The sequence below is a fragment of the Chiloscyllium plagiosum genome, unplaced genomic scaffold (genome assembly GCF_037043375.1).
Source record: "Chiloscyllium plagiosum isolate Xiang-an unplaced genomic scaffold, Cpla_swu_hap1 HiC_scaffold_4, whole genome shotgun sequence".
Taxonomy (NCBI): Eukaryota; Metazoa; Chordata; class Chondrichthyes; order Orectolobiformes; family Hemiscylliidae; genus Chiloscyllium; species Chiloscyllium plagiosum.
Genome location: NW_028270142.1, coordinates 84,016,172 through 84,037,070, shown reverse-complemented (window position 1 = coordinate 84,037,070; position 20,899 = coordinate 84,016,172). Strand labels below are relative to the sequence as shown.

The 20,899-nt window shown below is 38.1% G+C and overlaps 1 protein-coding gene and 1 long non-coding RNA gene across 4 annotated transcripts in view; one reads left to right on the top strand and one right to left on the bottom strand.

Annotated features, from left to right (window-relative positions):
• LOC122549083 (uncharacterized) overlaps positions 1-20,810 on the top strand; it is a 54,082-nt gene extending 33,272 nt beyond the window's left edge. The window contains exons 4-6 of the long non-coding RNA XR_006311401.2: positions 6,726-7,067; positions 9,184-9,269; positions 20,161-20,810. This is a non-coding gene — a long non-coding RNA (uncharacterized LOC122549083). The remainder of the gene's footprint in view (positions 1-6,725; positions 7,068-9,183; positions 9,270-20,160) is intronic.
• The window catches only part of prkdc (protein kinase, DNA-activated, catalytic subunit), a 248,835-nt gene that overhangs the window by 65,134 nt on the left and 162,802 nt on the right, over positions 1-20,899 (bottom strand). For all 3 annotated transcript variants that reach the window (XM_043688290.2, XM_043688291.2, XM_087986422.1), the window contains 11 exons: positions 19,725-19,823; positions 19,362-19,572; positions 18,049-18,238; positions 16,713-16,919; positions 15,918-16,033; positions 13,122-13,253; positions 11,346-11,525; positions 7,125-7,333; positions 6,672-6,810; positions 5,049-5,237; positions 801-1,025 (listed from right to left, as the gene is read on the bottom strand). In XM_043688290.2, the coding sequence (XP_043544225.2) occupies positions 801-1,025; positions 5,049-5,237; positions 6,672-6,810; positions 7,125-7,333; positions 11,346-11,525; positions 13,122-13,253; positions 15,918-16,033; positions 16,713-16,919; positions 18,049-18,238; positions 19,362-19,572; positions 19,725-19,823 (1,897 nt within the window). The remainder of the gene's footprint in view (positions 1-800; positions 1,026-5,048; positions 5,238-6,671; positions 6,811-7,124; positions 7,334-11,345; positions 11,526-13,121; positions 13,254-15,917; positions 16,034-16,712; positions 16,920-18,048; positions 18,239-19,361; positions 19,573-19,724; positions 19,824-20,899) is intronic.

Here is a 20,899-nt window from a genome sequence, read left to right as displayed (position 1 = left end):
ATTTTGTTACAAATGCCTTGGCTTTCAGATAAAGTCGTTTATTAGCTTTTCATACCATTTCTTGTTCTATAATGCTATTAGTTTCTATATGGACCACGACCTGATCTTCCCCTTCTGATACAAATATACCTCCTGACACAAGTATTTGGTGAGCAGGACCTTTGATTGTGAGAGCCTTAACTCAGTTGGTAGCACTCTTGATACTGAAATTGAGTCAGGAGACTGTGAATTCAAGTCCTTTTCAAGGACTCAAACACAAAACTCAAGGCTGCCACTGCAATGCAGCAGTGAACGAGTGCACTTCTGAAATTTGCCATCTTTCAGATGAAAAGTGAGGTCTGTTTCCTTTCTTGGATGACCAAAAAATACCTATGGCACTATTTTCCACGGAGAACAGGAGAATTATCCCTCAATCAACATCACAACATCACAAGAAGATGACCTGGTCAGTCTCCTAATGCCAACTGAGAGCTAGTGATGTGCAAGTTGGCTGCAGTAATTCCTGTATTACAATAGTGACTACACTACCAAATGGATGTAAAACTGAACACAAAATGCGTTGAGATATCTGGCGGTCCTAAAAGGCACTTTATAAACGCAAATCTTTCCTATCTCTTTCTTGCACTCTAAAAATCTGAAGAACCCATGGCTAACATGCTAGTTACATAACTATGAATTTGTTTTTAAACACTAACTACATGTGGCAGATAAATTCTCTAATAAATGAAAAGAACAAATGCACAAACAAAGCTTAGCTTATGGAGAGACTATCAATTCCTAACTATATGCCAGGTACTAACCTGCATGAAACTTTGGATACTATTGTTGACATAGTATTTGGCACGATCAAAGTCATCCTGCAAGGTATACAGGAGGCTCAATTCCTGGCTGTATCGGGTTTCAATAACAGTTTTCCTTTGATCCACCTTCATTGCATTATCAACGAACGTCAGCAATGACTGGTCATTTTCGCCCAACTGCAGTAACTTCACTTTACTACGCATCATGTGTGGCAAATAAGCTTCCTAAGAATAAATTCAGGAATAAAACTTCTTGTTCTCAGATTCTCGTCCATCACATTACATATAGCTAACACAGAAAATCAGAAATCACTGCAAGTTCTGAAGGCCCGCTGGTCTTGAAACATTAACTCTGAGTTCTCTCCACAGATGCTACCAGACCTAATGTTTCTCAAGCAATTTGTTTTTGTTTCAGATTTTCAGCATCTGCAATTCTTTATTTTGTTTTAAATCATTTGCAGCTCTTTTAATCATTTCTGCATCATAATAAAAATATTTTTATTTATCCCCATGCCTTTTTCCTTCGATTACACCAGAAGAGCACTGAGTGGTTTTTAGTTAGAATGGAGAAGATGTCCATTCCTCCCCAAGCTACAGCATTATACACTCTAACAGCCTAGTCAGCAACTAGCCAGGCTTTTAGAAAACAAAGTGTGCATTTGAAGAACATCAGTGTGCTCATCCCCATACGCCTTTACCTGAATGACATTTAAAAATATGCAAACCTTTGATACAAATTGAACTTTCATTCATTATTGCATATTGCAGTCAGACGTAAATAGTGCAGAGTGTACTGGAAAAAGCAGCGACAATAAGCAAAAGGGATACACTCACAAACGTAGCAAACAAAACATAAATGAAGATAATGTGGGAGAGGCAACTGATTTGATCATCCACTTCTATACTAAACACAAGACTTGAGGTTTGCACAATTATTTGTAAACAATCTGTTCAGAGATGTTATTACATAACCTTAGGGCTAATGGTTCAAAGGCAGGGACACTACCACTGCACCACAACAGCCCTATAACATAGTATAATGTCTCCAGTGTGAAAATCTATTGATTGGATAAAAAACCCAAAGCTGTGTGGAAATTCAGCAGACTCAAGTGAGTCATGACTTCATTTTAATTTAGTACTTGTGGAAACACAGAAGAAACAGTATTTGAATAAGTAAAACAATTTCATGCTTCATTATAAAGTCTTTTGCTTCAAGTAATTACTTATATCAATTTTATTTTCTGGTGTGCGATTTGCAGTTAGAAATTCCAACCTCATTCTAGAATCTATAGAATACCTGAAATCCCAAAAATACCCAAAGTCGATAAATATCTTGGTCCCAAGCATTCCAAACTAGAGAAATTGTGTAATTACAGTAAGATCAGGATATGTCAAATTGCAGGGGCACATCACAGATTTGTATTAGATGGAATTTTGAGATCACCAAGGGGACGTTATGCAAGCTGGCTTTGACGAGAACTGCACTTTTGATCATAAAAAATGAATGAAAACATACTGATGTTTGTGGGAAGCTGGGGAGAGATTGCGGGGCCGTTGCTGAGATAGTTATATCATCAGCAGCCACGAGTGAGTGCTGGAAGACTGGAGGTTGGCTAATGTGGCACCATTATTTAAGGAAGGCTGTAAGGAAAAGCCAGGGAATTTATAGACTGGCGAGCCTTATGTCAGTGGTAAGTTAGTTGTTGGAGGGGATTCTAAGAGACAGAATTTACATGCAAGGACTGATAGGGATAGTCAACATGGTTGTGTGTGTGGGAAATCGTGTCTCACTAACTTGATTGAGCTTTTTTGAAGAGCTGTCAAAGAAGATTGATGAAGGCAGAGCGGTAGGCATAGTCTATATGGACTTCAGCAAAGTGGTCAACAAACGTTCAGCGTGGTAGACTGGTTATTAAGGTTCGATCACATTGTATCCAGGGGGAGCTAGCCAACTGGATTCAAAACTGGCTTGAAAGTAGGAGACAGACTGTGGCGGTGGAGGGCTGCTCTTTGGATTGAAGGCCTGTGACCAGCAGTGTGCCACAAGGATCGGTCCTGGGCCCACTTCTTTTCGTCATTTATATAAATGATTTGGATGTGAACATAGGAGGTACAGTTGGTAAGTCTGCAAAGACACCAAAATAATTCTTGTCGTGGACAGCGAAGAAGATTATCTCAGAGTACAATGGGACCTTGATCAGATGGGCTGATTTGCAGAGGAGTGGCAGATGGAGTTTAACGTAGATAAATTTGAGGTATTGCATTTTGGTACGGCAAGAGGGCAAGAAATATACAGTTAATGATAGGGCCCTGAGAAGTGTTGCCGAACAGAGAGACCCAAGGGAGCAGGTGCATAGTTCCTTGAAACTATAGTTGCAGGTAGACAGCGTGATGAGGGTGGTGTTTGGCACACTTGCCTTCATTAGACATAACGTTGCGTACAAGGGGCTAAATGACCAGCATTCCTATTAATTTTCCCACTTCAATAATAAAAGAATATGTATAGAGCATTGATGAGGCCACTTTTAGAATATTGCATTCGATTCTCATAGCCCTTCTATACCAAAGATGTTGTTAAACGTGAGAGGGTGCAGAAAAGATTTATAAGAATGTTGCTGCATCTAGAGGGTTTGAACTACAGGGAGAGGCTGAATAAGCTCGGGCTTTTTTCTTTGGAGCATCAGAGGCTGAGGGGTGACCTCATAGAGGATTATAAAATAATGAGGGGCATGGGTAGGATAAATAGACAAAGTCATTTTCCTCGGATGAGGAGTACAAAACTAGCGGGCATATGCTTAAGGTGAGAGGGGAAAAATTTAAAAAGGACCTGAGGGGTAACCTTTACACGCAGAGGTTAGTGAGTGTATGGAGTGAACAGCCAGAGGAAGTGATGGAGCCTGGAAGAATTAGAGCAATTAAAAGACATCTGGATGGGTATATTAATAGGAAGGGTTTAGAGAGGTACGGACCAAATGCTGGCAAATGGGACTAGGTCAGATTTGAATGGCTGGTCAGCACAGATAAATTGGACCAAAGGTTTGTTTCCATGCTGTGAGATGCTATGACTCAGTAAATTTGAGATGAGTAGATTTTAGTTTTTTGATTAATTTACACCTTGCAATGGCACGATCTTGTACAGTGAATGACGCTGGTTAATGTTGGCACTTTCAAAATCTGGAACTTTAACTTACCAAGGATGTAGTTTGATTGGGTTTCCTATTCTGCCAGTGAAAACAACTGACAAATTTGATATAACAGGAGTTTCCAATCTGACTGATCGATATTTTGTTGGCAAAGGACTGATCAGAATATGTCAGCACCATCTCGTGGTTCAAAATATATACTACAACCTGGTGCATAATATCAGAAAATGTCATAGGGCAGTTTGTACAGAAAATCTGGATGGTTAAGTATTGTGATAGCAAAAAAATGACAAACAACCTGTGCCTGAGCTCTAACTTAAAATTGAAACTACTCTGGAGCTAATTACATTGCCTGATTCCCTTTGAGTATTCTCTTGAATGCCACAAGTGCCAATTAATCAGAGCCAAAACATTTTACTAATTTGTGCTGTGTTAATCACAGTAATTAATTGGGAGCAAAGTGAACAGCTTTTTGATTTGTAAAAATGAATGGGTACATGGGGGACCAGCCTAAGGCTGTTGAGCTGGTTCAGCTTCAATGTGAGGGCAAGCTTGAGTGTATGAAGTGGCTGTGATATAACCAATTTGGGTAATGGTGATTGCAATTACTCCATTCATCGAGTTCATTCATCTTGGATAAGTCTCTCATCAATTAGCCCTACAGTTACTAATGTTGGTTCACTAGTATGGAGAGAACAGTTATACAAATTATTCTAAATGCAAATGCTTACGCAATAAACTATACATGAAATATCACGCAAACACAGCCTCAATATGTTGACATAACTAAAAACGTTAGTACAGGAGATAGATTTCTGTAAGTTGAAGAACTGACATGCTGGTTCTATTGCAATATCAAAAGCTTCACTGCTCTCCAATTATCAGTCTGTGTGCACTCAGTAACATAGTAATCGCAAATAAACACACCAAGAAAAAAACCAGAAAGGCATGGATATTAACCAACACATTTGTAAACTACTTTTAAATAGAGCTTTGTCTGCGAACAGATTTATATTGATTTCACTATTCTCTGGGCAAATGATAAGCGCACAAGGACAATGTTGGAACAATGGACATCCCTAAAACTTGAGGCTCTTTTGCTCACCATATAGAAAGGATCCGTCCATATATCCTCTAAATCCACAGGGGTTTTGTCACTAATATTGACAGTGGAACAGTATTCCAGTGACTTCCATTCAGTCAGGTGACTATAACATTCTAAAGCTGCAATATCCCAAAAGTTCTTCTCCGCATCTGTAGGGTTGCCATCTACCCACTCTTCAGTATTCAGGGCCTGTCAATCAAATCCATATTAACTTTATCATCTTAGCTTAAAAAGATATTATAGTACAGTTTCTGAAGGTCTAGTCCTGTATTTTTTTTTGATAGGTCCACAATCAAAAATAAGTTAAAATGACAACAAACATTAACAATAAAGGGTTCTGCTAAGGGGAAAAAACATAATTCATGTAGATAACAAATTAGAACTTGCTGATTAATGGCAATGTGAGAGCATCATGAATAAAAGTTTAATGTAAGCTCACCGGCAGCCCTTCAGTGCAAACTGAGATGGGCAATAAATGCAGGCCTTGCCAATGATCAAGCTAATAAAAAGGTCAACGCTTACAATCTACTATTCTGCTGCTGTGATGCAAAAATTTGCAATTGCTCCCATTTTTCAGAAATCATATTATATTCATTGCAACAGAAACACAACCATTTAAGGTTGAATGTTTGAATAGAAGATTTCTTGATCTTTCTCTTTGGAACAGGAAAGGCAGCCAGTTTTCACACTGTAACAATGCAACCCCAGAAGACTTTCTTTGCCTTTCTTGGGTTTCCATTTACCTATTGTTATGCAATCGAAAGAGTGTACGTTCACTTTAAGATAGAAAAAGTGTTTTCTGAATTTTTAAAATAAATTTAAAGTACAGCCACAGCTGTCAAACAGAACAGCTAAGAGGTGGGCTTTTCCAAAATTCCAAAACAACTAATTGGTTGTTAAATAAATACCTGAATTTTAGTTGAAGTTTTGACTTCAATTCAAATTTAACCAATTAATTTAATTTATGCCCAGGATACTAAAACTCAGTTGAGTTTGAATTTATTGTATTGACAACATTGGACCAATGAGAGGATATGATGCTGGGAGATATAAAACCAGTGCATTTTGAAATGCGGTCAGAGCAACTGCCACTGAACAGCAGAGCAACAGCTGTACAGCTAACTGCCCATCTAACATTCTGCTCTCAAAGAAATAAGAAAGCTCGCTCTATCAAAAGGTACCTTTTCCTGTTAAAATATTTGCAGTAAAAAGAAAAATGATGACTTAGGGAGATCGGCAGACAGAAGACTGAAGACAGCAGAGAAGACACAGACTGTGTGAACTTGAGCTTAAGTTAATGCCATGTTTAATAATTGGGTTATTGGAGCAGCATTTTTATAGAGTTAGATAGTAATTAGTTACGAAAAAGTGTTCTGCTTGTTAATAGTTTTGATTAGTGTTCACTATTACAGTTAGGAAAATGAATTGTTATTTTTCTTTAAATAGTGGAAATGAAGAGTTCTCTTTCACACACACTTTTAACAGAATATGAGGCAAGGCGAGCTTTTCCGGATGCTTGGTTTTAATTAATAGAGGTTTTCGACCTCTGCGTCGTAACACTACTCTTCAATATTCAGGGCCTACCATTTGTCAGACTGTCAATTTTCTCACAACCACTTTTACCTGATCATATAACTGTGCTGCCTCTGCATAATCACTTTTTGCTTCTGCCAACAGTGCCTTTTGGGTGATGGACTTTGTACCAATCTTTTCACTAAAGATCCCACGTAGAACATCATAATCTCCCAGTGATCGGTACAATCTGCAGAAAGATCAAAGTCAAGCACTCAGCTTCTGGAATGAACATTCGCCAAGTTAAAAAAAAATCTTTACATTATCCTTGGTGTTCGGTGGGCAGTAGCACCATAACAAGGTGCTAACAACAAGGTGACCATTACTTCAAAGTTAGACTGAAAAGTTCGATTCACACGAAAGTATTTGGTCAGATAGTCACAGAAGGAACTGCAGCAAAAATCAATTTCTTTGGATGAAGGAGGAAGAAAAGTAACATTAGCAACAGTAAGCATATTTTCATATGTGTCACTTTAATGTTTTAATAATTACATAAAGACGTACTTAGCCAGTTCTACCCATCGGGCAGTGTCAGGAGGCAGCTGGGTTCGGCCTCGTGGTCTTTTTGCTGGAGGTTCTTCTGGCAGGCTGAGGTGCATCAAACTCAATTCCAAAAGCATAATTCCCATTGGTTGTTGTAAACTGACTAAGGCAGTTGAGCTTACAATAGAGGGATCAAGATTCAACAGATCTGGGTGCTTGCAACTCATATCCTTGCAAAGGAAAACATAACAGGACAATACTGATACAATGCAAACCATCCAAACATATGTTACCCAATCTTCTCCAAATGCAAGTCTTTAATCATAGAAATAATCACTTAACGTCTAGAATACAAATATCAGGCATAAGTACAATTTATCCATCTAATTAACCATTTAAGTGGATACAGAATATAAACTAAAATTGAACTTAATTACGCTAAATAAACCAGAAATTGCTTCAGAATCATCATTGTACAGTGTGGAGAGGTCATTCAGTCCCTCAAGTCTGCACCAACCATCCAAAGAGCATCCCAACAAGACCCAGCCTCCTATTCTATCCACCCAATCTGCATATCTTTGGACTGTGCGAGGAAACCAGAGGAATATCAGACATGTGAAGAACATGCAAACTCTACACAGACAGTCACTCAAGGCTGGGATCGAACACAGGTTCTTGGCACTGGGAGGCAACAGTGCTAACCACTCTGTCACCATCTGCCCCATTCATTTCACATCCATTTTATCAAATTCCTTACAACCTTAAAAAAGCTACTACATTTTCTATATTTTAACAGCGTCTGCATTTTGAAATGCTGCTAAACATTACAGCAATCTCACAATCATTCCTTTGCCAACATTCATGTCAAACAACTTGTTTTTATATAACCATACTGCATGAAGTGTAACTGATTAATTGCAGCATTTTCACTTTAACTCATCCTCTGCATTTCCATCAATTTCCTTACCCCATTTAAGTCTCATAATCACACTGTAGCCCCATTGTTCACGAAAATACAAAAATTACCGTTGCAACATCAAATCCACATGATAAAACTAAAACACAAGCTCCTGACAGGGCAGATCAAATTCTGTGTGTGGGATCCAATCCAGTCTTCCATGTCACTGAAGATAGAACAACTCTGCTAACCTCCAATCATGCTGATATCTCTGGGAAAACCTATCCCAGTGCATCACTGACACAGAAGTAAAAAACCTATGAAACTGGTGTTTCACATTTGGGGAAGCTATTTATATAAGAATCAGATTGATTCAATGGACAGATCTTAGGATTAGGATCAAAGAAATCTGTACATTCAACTGACAAAAATCCCTTGGTAAAACATCATTAAGGTGCAGTTACACCAAACAGTTTGAGTATATTCCAACCTGATGATTCACGAGGCTTTGAATATTCAAGACCAAAAGCAATCATATTGTTGGCACAGATAGCTTTGATAATCCTCATATCCAAGTCACTTTCCTAGAACCATCTCAAATGAACATTCATCAAGTTTATTCTCTGCAATTGCATCTCACAAATACTTGGGTAGAAAGGCCAGCTGAGGCCCTGAGGTCACATTTCAGGGAGCTAGGAAAAAGACTAAAAAAGTGGACCTCTAAAGCAATAACTTGAGGATTATTCCTCGTCCTGTGCGCTGGTGAACAGAGAAACAGGAGAATGAATAATTGAACACATGCCTGGAAAACTAGCATAGGAGGGAGGACACCAGTTTTCTAAGGCAATGGAACTTGTTTTTGGACAGGTATGATCTATATAAGATGGAATGGTTGCATCTTGGCAGGACTGGGACGAATATCCTCACAGTGAGACTTCTGGTGTAGTTCAGAAGATTTTAAACTTGAATTGCAAGGGAGTAAGAAGCTAAGAGGGAGCTCATATTCAAGAGAAGCAAAACTAGTAAAAGGAAAAGAGAAGTAAAAACAGAAAACAATAAAGCAAGCATCAAAAAGGATCAAAATGGAGAATAATATTAAAAAGGCTGAATTAAAGGCACTCTGTCTGAATGCAAAGAATACACAAATCGAATCAAATTTATGTGATTTATTTGCCATTTCAGGGATGCAGCTAAAGTATGAACGAGACTGGCCACTGACTATCCAAGGATATTCTATTTTAGGAGGGAACCATCAAAAGGAGGAGGAGGTAGGTTAGCAGACTGAATAAGGGAATACAGCATAAATTAATAAATTATGATCATTGATCAAAGGAGTTGCATGCCAAATCAATTTGGATGAGCTAAGGAACTGCAAAGGAAACAAACATTGGTGAGAGTGGTTTTATAGAACACCAAACTGCAGTATTAACGTTGGCAAGCTATAAATCAGGAAGTTAGAGATGCATGTAATAAAGGTTATAAGGTTAAAATGGGCGACTTCAATTGGCTTACAGACTGGGTTAACCAAATCAGCATGAGAGGATAAATTGCTGGAGTGTATATGAGATGGGTTTCTGGAACAGTATATTTAGGAGCCAAATAGGAATCAGACTATTTTAGATTTGGTGTTGCATGATAAGAAAGGGTTAACCAACAATCTCAGTGTAATGTGACCATCATATGATAGTACTTTCCATGAAGTTTGAATGCTGCACATTTCATTCTGAAACAAGGGTGTTAATTCTGAGAGAAGGGAAGTATGAGGTATGGCAGCAAGTTGACTAGACTGAATTGGAAAATATACCAAAAGATTTGACAACAGGCAGGTAATGACTAATATTTAAAGGAATACTATAACATCTACAACATATATTCCTCCAGGGCACAAACATCCAAAGAGAAAGGGGAATTAACCATGGTTAATGAAAGAATGAAGGATTCCAGTAAATCAAAGGAAGCTACTTATAAGAAAGCCAGAAGACAACAGGTGCAGCAAGCAATTAGAAAGGTTATTGGCATGTTGGCCTTCCCTTCAAGAGGATTGGAATTCAGAAGTAAAGATGTCCTGCTGCTGTTATATAGAGCCATCATTGGACACACCTAGAATACTGTGTAGTTTTGACCTCCTTATCTAAAGTAAGCTATACTTTCTATAGCGGGACTGCAACGGAAGTTCACTAAATTAATCCCTGAGGTAATCCCTTAAAATGGAGGACAGGAGGAATTTCTTGACTCAGAGGATGGTTAATCTCTGAACTTCTTTACACGAGAGGACTGTGGAAGCTCAAATATTGAGCATGTTCAAGACTGAAGTTCATGGGTTTTTGGGGATTAATGATATGGAATTAGTGCAGAAAAATGACATTGAGGAGACTGACAGCCATGAACTAGAATGACCCTATGTTCCTTCAGGATTCATCTAATTCACAAAATGTTTCCTTTTCCAACCCTTCCTCTTCACTTCAGCCATGTGTCTGGCATTAGCACCCTATTCCTCAGAAACCTACACTTCTCTCTATTCTAACCACAGTCTTATTAAATGGAGGAAGAAGTGGAAGGGGTTAAATGACCCATGTTCCTATTATTTTTCCCTCTTCAATAATAAAAGAAAATGAAAATGTTGCAACGTCCATGTAAAGTCCCACATTCTAATCAATGTCATTCTTCCCAAAATCTAAAGGCTCATATGCCCCAATTGACTGACTTCTGGGGTCTCAACCTCACTTTTACAGCTTCCCCAGCTTTTCTCCACTCTAACATTAAATGATCTTTGAGATCATAATATTCCTATTCAAGCCCTCCAACTCCCTACCTTATTCCTGATAGTCCATACTTCACTTAACCAGTGGTGGCTGATCATTAAACGACTACATGCTTGATCCCTGAAATTTCTTAATCATCTCTCTCCTCCTTACTACAATCCACATTTTTAAAAATTACTATGGTAATCTGTTCTAGGCCTGTCCATTTTCCTTCTCTCTTGATCCACTCGATTTTTCTTCTTCAACGTAGAACACTTTGAAGCATCTGGTTTAAAGTAAGGAGCACTACAGAAATGCTAAATCAGAGAAACTGATACACAATATGAAGAGACAATTATATCAACAAAGCATGCTGTTAAGAGCAATCAGATGGCTAATCAGTTTGGAAATGCAGCTTCTAACCCTATTTTACTGTAATAATAATTTTTTCAAATATTGTAAGCTTTCTCTACCTTTTCACAGTGGAGAATCCATAAAGATTAATTATTTGATTGATAGCAGTTGAAATCTCCCAAATTAGGAATCACAATTGTGATTAGTAAGCTACTAAACTATAACTCTATTAAGCAACAATTTGTTTACCTGAATACAGGTCACAAATGGTGGAAAACACAAAGTTGTAGTATTGAGCAAAAATGTAAAATGCTTCAAGAGCTCTTTTCCAATGCCACTCATTTCAGCAGCTGTTTTAGACTTTCTCACTTCTTCCAGAATTCCAGAAAATAGGGAGCTAAAAAGTTGCTTAACAAGCGAGTGGTCTTTCTGCAAAACAATTACAAATTTTCATATTACTTTTGTTTTCTTTTAGTTGCTTTCTTTAATGAATCACCTTCACTGCCAAGACCAGCACTTACTGCCCATTCTTAACTGCCTTGAACGGTCCTTGAAAGATTGCTGGGCCATTTCAGAGAGCAGTTAATGCGAATGACATTGTTGTGGGTCTGGAGTCGCATGGTCCAGACCAGGCAAGGATAGCAGATTTCCTTCTAAAAGGGCATCAGTGAACCAGATGGGTTATTAGAGCAATTAGTAATGGTTTCATGGTCTAGGGTAGCTTTCATTAGATTACTTTTCAATGCAAAATTTTAATCCAGGCCCCAAGACATTAGCTTGGGCCCCTGGATTATTAGTCTATTCACATTACCACTTACAGAGTGCTTCAGAGAATATATCTGGGACACCCGCACCAACCAACCCCACTGCGCCATAGCTGAACACTTCAATTCCCCCTCCCACTCCGCCAAGGACATGCAGGTCCTGGGCCTCCTCCATCGCTAAACTCTAATCACGCGACACCTGGAGGAAGAATGCCTCATCTTCCGACTTGGGACCCTCTAACCACATGGGATCAATGTGGATTTCACCAGTTTCCTCAATTCCCCTCCCCCCACCTTATCCCATGATCCAATCTTCCAACCCGGCACCACCATAATGCCCTGTCCTACATGTCCAGCTTCCTTCCCACCTATCTGCCCCACCCTCCTCTCCAGCCTATCACCATTAGCCCTATCTCCATCTCCCTATTGCACTCTCAGCTACCTTTCTCCAACCCCACTCCCTCTCATTTATCTCTCCACCCACTCGGCTCACAAGCCTCATTCCTGATGAAGGGCTCTTGCCCGAAACGGTGATTCTCCTGCTCCTCGGATGCTGCCTGACCTGCTGTGCTTTTCCAGCAACACACTCTCGACTCTGATCTTCAGCATCTGCAGTCCTCACTTTCTCCACATTGCCACTATGCCATGACCTTGCTCAGAAATTTTCTTCCAAATGTACTTAGCTAAGAGTTGACACAGGAATGATGGGCCGGGTGAATTTCTTCAGCTGTATAAATCCCTGGGCTGAATCACTCTATAAACAGCTCTCCTTAAAGTCCTTGGAACTGTCAATATCTCAGCTGCATTCGGCACTCTCAACTCCAGATGAAAACTCAACACAATAGTAGTGCCCGGTGGACTGGATCTGATTGATCTTGTTTTAAAAGTGTAAATAAACCCGAATGCCTAAGATAAATAGAAACTGAAAATCCTTGTTCAACTAGTTTCATTTTGCTAACTATTAGCCACTACTTTTATTCTAAATTTATTTCATAAAACATCTTGACTGTGGTCACTGAAACAGCTTTAGACAAAAGCCAGCTAGCATTTCTGCAGAGATTTATTTGTGGTGTATGCCCCGGGAGTAAATACTAAAGTTAGAAGTGTTCCATATATTCAAATAAAGACATTATTGCACGCATTGCAAGTTAATAGTAATGGTATAGAAAAATGAATTTGTCAAAATAAAATCAGCAAATAGGTGTTAACTAAAATTGACTTATCAATACAAGGTGAAATCTATTAGATCTGGTTTACAAACCTGAGCTACAGCCTGCAGAGGAGCAATTAAACTGCTGAATTTGATCTGAATATCAGGTAGATCACCTACACGATAACATCTGTACAGAGTCACCTGTGCATCACGTTTCTTCAGCTGTTCAGTTTTCATTTCCTGGAAAAATAATAAGTAACATTTAATACAACTACCATGTGAGTTCATCATATCATACCCTAATTATCAAACTTGATTTATACCCAGTTCAAACATTACTTTTTAAGAGATTTACTCTGAAGGGCCAAAGGACCTTTTTCTGTGTTGTTGACCTCTGTGATTCTGATATAAGATGCACCTTTCCAGTGAAGCAAATACTAAAATGATCAACGTCCATATAATTAAAGGTATCTCTTGATTAATCAGCGAGATTCCTTCGTTATCAAAACTACTCAGCTCCCTTTATCCCTCTTCTTCATACTTGAAAACCTAGGAGGTGAAATTGTTCTCATTAATATTTGTGATTAATTCCTTACTGCAAATGTTTGACTTTCCTCTGCACTCCTTGAATACATTTGGCATTTATTTTAAATAATAATCAAACATCAACTAGCACAGGAATTGATTAATTTCAGCTCCTCAATGTCATATTGCCAGCAATATGAAACATTACCTGAAACACAACAGTCCAATCCAGCAACTTGTAAATTTCTCTTCCTTTGTGAGCAGTGATCCAATTGGAGAGATGACCATTCAATACTATGACCCTGCTCTCACCCCCAAAAATGCCAGTGTTGCAGCAAAGCCAAATAAAATTTATCATTTGAAATCAGGTCTTTTTTGTTCTAAAGATATTCTAGTAAAGTTAAAAGAATAAACCTGCATGCATGAAGAGTAATACACAGGTTGTTCTGGTATGAAAGCAAATTGGCTATAACACAATTGACAAACTGTGGACGCTGTTCGAATAATGCAAACATTCTGCTAAACAGGTATAGCAATTTTCTACAGCAGCAATTTTCTACATTGCTATTTTCTGTAGAGCGAGAAGAACGTTCTGCATCAATGAGCATCATCCTAGCCAAAGAAACACTGGCCTCTCTGCTAGACAAACCAAAGACACAAACACCTGGTAGCACCAGCGCCATCAACAAGTACAGTATCCTCAAACTAATAGACCTGTGCCTCACAACCCACTTCACCTTCAACGACAAGACCTACAAACAAATCAATGGGACACCCATGGGATCACCAATATCAGGATACTTGGCTGAAGCAGTTAATCAGAGGTTAGAACGAACAGCCCTTGCCATGATCCAGCCCAAGTTTTGGGTCCGCTATGTGGATGACACCTTTGTCATCACAAAATGCAACAGATTACAGGAAACCCACAAACACAAACACCATCCTTACCGGTATGAAGTTCACCAAAGAGGAAGCGAACAACATACTCCCCTTCCTAGACGTCATGGTAGAATGCAAAGCCAATGGAGAGCTACAGACCAGCGTCCACAGGAAAGCGACACACACTGACCAGATACTCAACTACAGGAGCAATCATCCCAACACCCACAAATGGAGCTGCATCAGGACATTATTTAAATGAGCCACAGCACACTGCACCACCCAGGAACTAAGAGAAGCCGAGGAAAAACAGTTATACAACGTATTCAGGAACAACAGGCAGCCACAGGATATTCAGGGTAAGCGCAGCCACAGATTCCGTCACAACAGACTTAAACAAGGAGGCACAACACACCCAGAAACTCCAGCCACCCTGCTATTCATTAAAGACATCGCCCACAAACCTACCACCACACTGAAACAGCTCCTGATGAATTTCAAGGACCCTGTACCAACAACCTGCAGAACCAAGGTCATGTACAAAACACCCTGCAAGGACTGCAACAAACATTACATCGGACAGACGGGCAGGAAACTAGCCACCAGGATACATGAGCACCAACCAGCCACCAAAAGACATGACCGACTATCACTAGTATCCATACACATAGATGAAGAGGAACACCAGTTCAACTGGGACAATACATCCGTTCTGGGACAGGCTAAACAAAGACATGCACGGGAATTCCTAGAGGCCTGGCATTCAAACCGGAACTCCATTAACAAACATACCAATATGAACTCCATTTACCAACCTCTCAGAAAAAGAACCAGAAATGATATCACCCACAACAGTCCAAGAGAGATAAATAGCAAGCGGGACAGAACACCAGCACTTCATCAGAGGCTCACTGGTGATGTTACCTAGCAGGGTGTTGAAACGTCGGAGAACAATTCTACCAGCTCAGCGAGCAAACTTACAACAGGAATGCAACTGTCGTGTTGCAGCATAATGACCTGTACATTATACAAGCCAATGTTTTACAGCCCATAGATATGAACTACAATCTTCAAAATAATTTGTGGAATAAGATTATCTCCACTGAAATTTATTTCTATGTTGATATCAGAAAGATATTAAGGTCCATAGTTTCAACAATCATCCTGGCTTTGAGATGCAATTAAAATTAATCTCACCTAATTAGTCTTTTTCTTTGTTTTATGGATAAAAAAGCTTCATAAATATTTTTGTGATAAGTAGATCTTGCTCTAATGTCTGAAAGCACAACAAATGTTTAATGCACTACACTGTGCTGGATTGTTTTATAAGATATGCATTTCAAGAGAATAGCTATTTCTAAGTTTATTCAATAACAGAAAAGGTAGTGCCTGTCGGCAGTGAAGTGACAGCAGTGATGTAATCATATTGAGGTAGCAAAATATCAAGGAAATTACAAAAATTTAAATGATATTTCAAAGAAAAATGTTAAGCAGAATTACCTTAGCCAGATGCTTTTCCTGAATGCTCTTTCTGGCAAAAATGAGGTTCTCTTTCTGTCGATCTTTGAGGAACCTGCGCCTCAGGCGGAGGATGTCTGCTCTCTGATCGGCTACGGCTAAAATTCCAAATATACTATAGTTAACCATTTATGCTATTGCTCACAAGCAGAAAATTGCATTCATCTTCCTGATGCTTCTCAGTTTCACTACTCTTTAAATCTTTGTGTCCCTGTATCATTCTATTTGTTTTTAATTATTTTCCTTTTACTGAACAGGGTTCAGCCTCTCCAGCTTGTTCTGCCATTCAATTAGATCACAGCTAATCTGTAATGTAAGTCTACCCACCTGCCTTGTCTCTGTTTACTTTCACACCCGTGATTTGAAAGAAAATTGACATGATGTCCAATGGTAAATGATACCCAAACTTAGACAGCAATTCAAACAAAAAATGAGGAATTAGTTTGGAGATCAGGATATACTATAGAAGAAGCAAGATCAAAGGGAAAAACACCTTCATTCTGTACTTCCCATGAGCGATGTGCAAACACGCCACAGTGACACCTCTGCTGAAAATTGAAGAGACAAGCGTATGAGCCAGATTGCCTGGATAAATGGGGAGGGTTAGTGGCAGGAAAGACTTCCAGCCATAATATCACTCACCAAATCCGAACATGATGATTGATTTGAAGATGATTTACCAGCAGTGTGGCAACTTTATGTAACATGGAAAGCACCAAAAGAGGAACCAATCAACTAATTAGAAACAAGGATGAAGTTAAATTTAATTGACGATACCTTTTGTTTTGGCATCAACTTCATCTCCTGGGATAGCAAGTCTTTTTTGTCCAAAGTCTGGACCTACAGGCTTCATAGCTTTCTGTGACCTCTCACTTCGTTTAGAATATACAAGTAATGAGGAGGATGCAGATTCTGAGAAAGGAAGGGAGTATTCTGCAAAAGTATCCAAACTGCTCCCTGTTAACCAGTTAAAATTCCGTGCACCTAGAAAGGGACATCAAATATTATCAAAAGAATAACAGTCACATTGCACATTTGTAATATATTTTGTTGGACATCATTTCTCAGATAGAATTCCATTATGAGTAAGTTAAAAACTCATAAGAACACAAAAACAGGAAAAGTAGGGCATCTGGACCTCAATTTTGCTTTGCCAATCAATGGAGGTCAGTATGAATTTCTAACTCAAATAACCTTTCTCGTACTGGCCTCATATCTCTTAATTTCTTTGGTATACAACAAACTACCAGTCTGAACAGATTTAATAATGGAGCATCCAAAGACCTCTGCAGTAGAAAATTCCAAAGATCCACTCCATTAAGTGAATAAATTTATCTGAGTCTTAAATGGCTTTCCTCTAGTTTGGAGACCATGAACCCTAGTTCTTGATTGTTTTTTCCTGGGTGACCATTCTCCCAGATTCTATCAAACCTTTTTAGAATTTTACAAGACTCAATTAGATCACTTTTCATGTTTCTCAATCCTAGAAAATATAGACACAGTCCACTCCATTCAAACTGTCCTTATGGGACAATCCCTATTACTCCAGGATTCTGATCAATGAAACTTTGTTACTTTGCCTCCAAGGAAATTTCTTAGTAGAATATACTTTTTTCAGTAAGGAGAACAAAACTATAGACAGTATTTCAAAAGTCAACAATTTTGTACAGGGTCTGCTAAGTTCAAATGTTGAGAAAATAAGTTAAAAAGACATTGGTTTTTAAACCTTATGAAAAGTGAAATAGTCAACTGGACCACCTTAGTCACAGTTTTTAGGCACAATGATATCCTGGCAAGGTGGGAATTTATTGCCAATTTAGTTTCTCTGAGAAAATAGGCTTGAGCTAACAGAGTAGCTTATTAACAGTTAAGTCAACCACATTGGTGAGGGGCTGAAGTCACATGTAGACCATTGGCTATAAAGCCAGTTCCTTTCTTTCCCTGTCATTCAGAACACTAATTAACAAATCGTGTTTTTACAACAGTTATATATTCACTTTTACTGAAAGCATCTACGTTTTTCAAATTTTTTGGTGGTGAGATTTAATGCTACTTTTTTTTGTATTATAGCCAGTCTCTCAAAATAAAATGTTATTAAACAAGAGTAATGTACCAGAATTCTGAGTTGGTGTAAATTCATAATGGGTTAGGGTGGCCCTAATCTGGCCACCGATTGTGTTTTGATCTGCAGCTGATGCTTCTTGTGATGACCTTTTAATACTGCCTGCTGAAGCTTGAGTTTCCACAAACAAAGGAGTAAGAATCCTACTGCGTTGATGCCAACTTGAATCAATGGAATAATCCTAGAAAAAAATGAGTACAGATTGCAGAACAGTAAGATGCAATAAGTAACACTTGTAAAGTGAGATAAAAATTTAAACTTGAACTCCGTTCCCCAAGAAATGATGATTTTGGACAACATTTCTGAAAATATATAAGACAGTAACTTTAGGAGCAGTGGGGTCAGCTGCAAAACTCCATGTAATCATGTGACAGTAAAAGGTTGAACTAATGTACCATAGGTTTTAGAATGATCTTCAGGAAGACATGCAGGTGGTCCACTAAGTTCTTCTAATGAAGTAGGGTGTCGTGGATTTCTTGTAACATAACAGTAACACGAGACAAAATAAAACATCTAATCCCAGTACATTTGGGCAGAATTACTTTTTTAAAAATGTAATCAAACTTTATCAAAAATGCTGAACTGATTGACGAGTGATACGCAAATGAAAAATGGATAGCAATTAATTTATCCATGCCCACATCACTCTATACACAGAAAATAAAAAGAAACTGGCATTTTAAAAATATTTTTCTGAGTTTACGACTAAAATTAAACTGCAGATGTTAGAGATCGGAAATGAATTTGCTGGCAAAACTCATCAGAACATTAGAGTCACTGGACTCTAAACATTAACTCTGCTTTCTTCCCACAGATGCTGCCAGACCTGCTGAGTTTTGCCAGCAATTTTTATTTTTGTTTGAGTTTATAACATAGGTTAATTTTTAAGTCTATGGAGTTTTTGTTTATGGTAGTAATAATGCATTTATACAGTCGGTTCTGTTATAACATGTGTTTCTTTAACACAAATTGGCTCTAATATAATTGAAGAATTTAGATGATTATTTGTAGAACATGAATTTTCCTTACCTGTACTGGCTCTAATATAATTGAAGAATTTAAATGATTATTTGTGGAACGTGAACTTTCCTCACCTGCATTGGCTATAAAGTGATTCTGGTCCCATTGGTTTAAATGGTGCTGCTATTACGTGATTTTCTTATAATGTGGAATCACATGGGAATAGAACTATCACATTACATCAGAACAGGCTGTAGTCTTCAAAAAAATTCAATTACATCTATATCTATAAAATTACAGATGAACAGCTAAAGTAACACAGCAAACAAGCCTCTTTTATTTACTTGAAATTTGCATTCAGATAGAGGATACTCAAACATCTCACGGCTATAGTCAGGGCTGCGACTCGTCATTTCCAGTAGCACATTGGTGGCTATACTGAGATATTGGGTCTCTATCTTATTGCAGTATAATGATCCAAGACTGGCCAACATTCTGTCCAGGGTGCCTGTTGGAAGTCTGTTTTCATGACTCCAAAAGTTTCTAACACACAATCTGAAAAGAAAGCACTCACATCAAAAAAATCTTGTTTTTCAAAAAATAATCATTACTTAAAAAATTATTACTATTACTGACAACATTCTACAGGATCATTATGAAAGATTCAACTCCCTTCCAAGTTAATTAGTGACTAATCAGTTACGTACTGTAGTGCAGGATTTTCATCAGTCAATCCCTGAAGTAATGCATCACTTGTTTCTGTGTATATTTCTTTGGAGTCAGGATCAGATTGACTTTCTGGGTCTCTGTAGAGAAGGATTAAGATTTACTGCATTTGTATCAAGATACAGCAATAAATGAAACATTTTCTTCCCACTGACTTTCATGAGTATATGAGTACAGTGAAAAGTGTACAAAGTTACTATTCACTGTGCATCTTTGATAGAAAAATGTCTCAGCACAAAATCTTAGGTATAAATTAGAAAAAAGAAATAAAATTAAAATTTCAGCATTAACTTGGGAGAATATTTTCTCAGCTCAAAACTGTGTTTTCATTCACACATTTGAATATATTGAGTTTAACTATTTTTTGTTCCGGAGCATCAAGAATTTCAACTGATTTATTTTTTCTGATTAACACAGGAAAGCAACACAAAGGTGAGAAATTGTCACTTGACACATCAAACTTGCCTATTTTACACTTGACTGAAGACAAAAAAAAAATGCAGATGCTGGGAGCAGGAGGCTGGAAGAACACAGCAGGCCAGGCAGCATCAGGAGATGGAGAAGTCAATGTTTCAGGTGTAACCCTTATTTAGGACTTGACAGCTAACATCACCCATGTTATTTTATTAAATCTGCTTTAAATCCACTTTTTGTTAATTATAATTTAATTGATGTGCTCCTGGTCAATCTGATTTACTATGAAATATTACTCTGGGTTCATTAGTTCAAATTATTCATTTATGGGGTTATCGGTATCCATACATTTCACAACCTTTCAATACATGTTCCTATTGAATCCTGGTGCCTTGGAGCATAAGCAGCATGATAATGTTTTATTACTCCTGCAAACACTGTGTGATGAGGCACTTCAACATTCATTAAATAAGAATAGAAAATACTGAAAATAATCTACAAATCTGGCAGCATCAGTGGAGGCAAAAATAAAGTTAACGTTTCTGGTCAATAATGTGTCAATGAAAACAGTTCCGATGAAACAATAACTGTTTCTCTCTTCATAGATGCTCCCTTGGTGAGTATTTCCAGTAATTTCTGTTTTTATTTTAGATTTCCAGCACTTGTGGTATTTTGTCTATGTACCTCAACATTCTCTTGGTTTATTTCAATTACTACTCTACATTATTAATTACACTGAAAC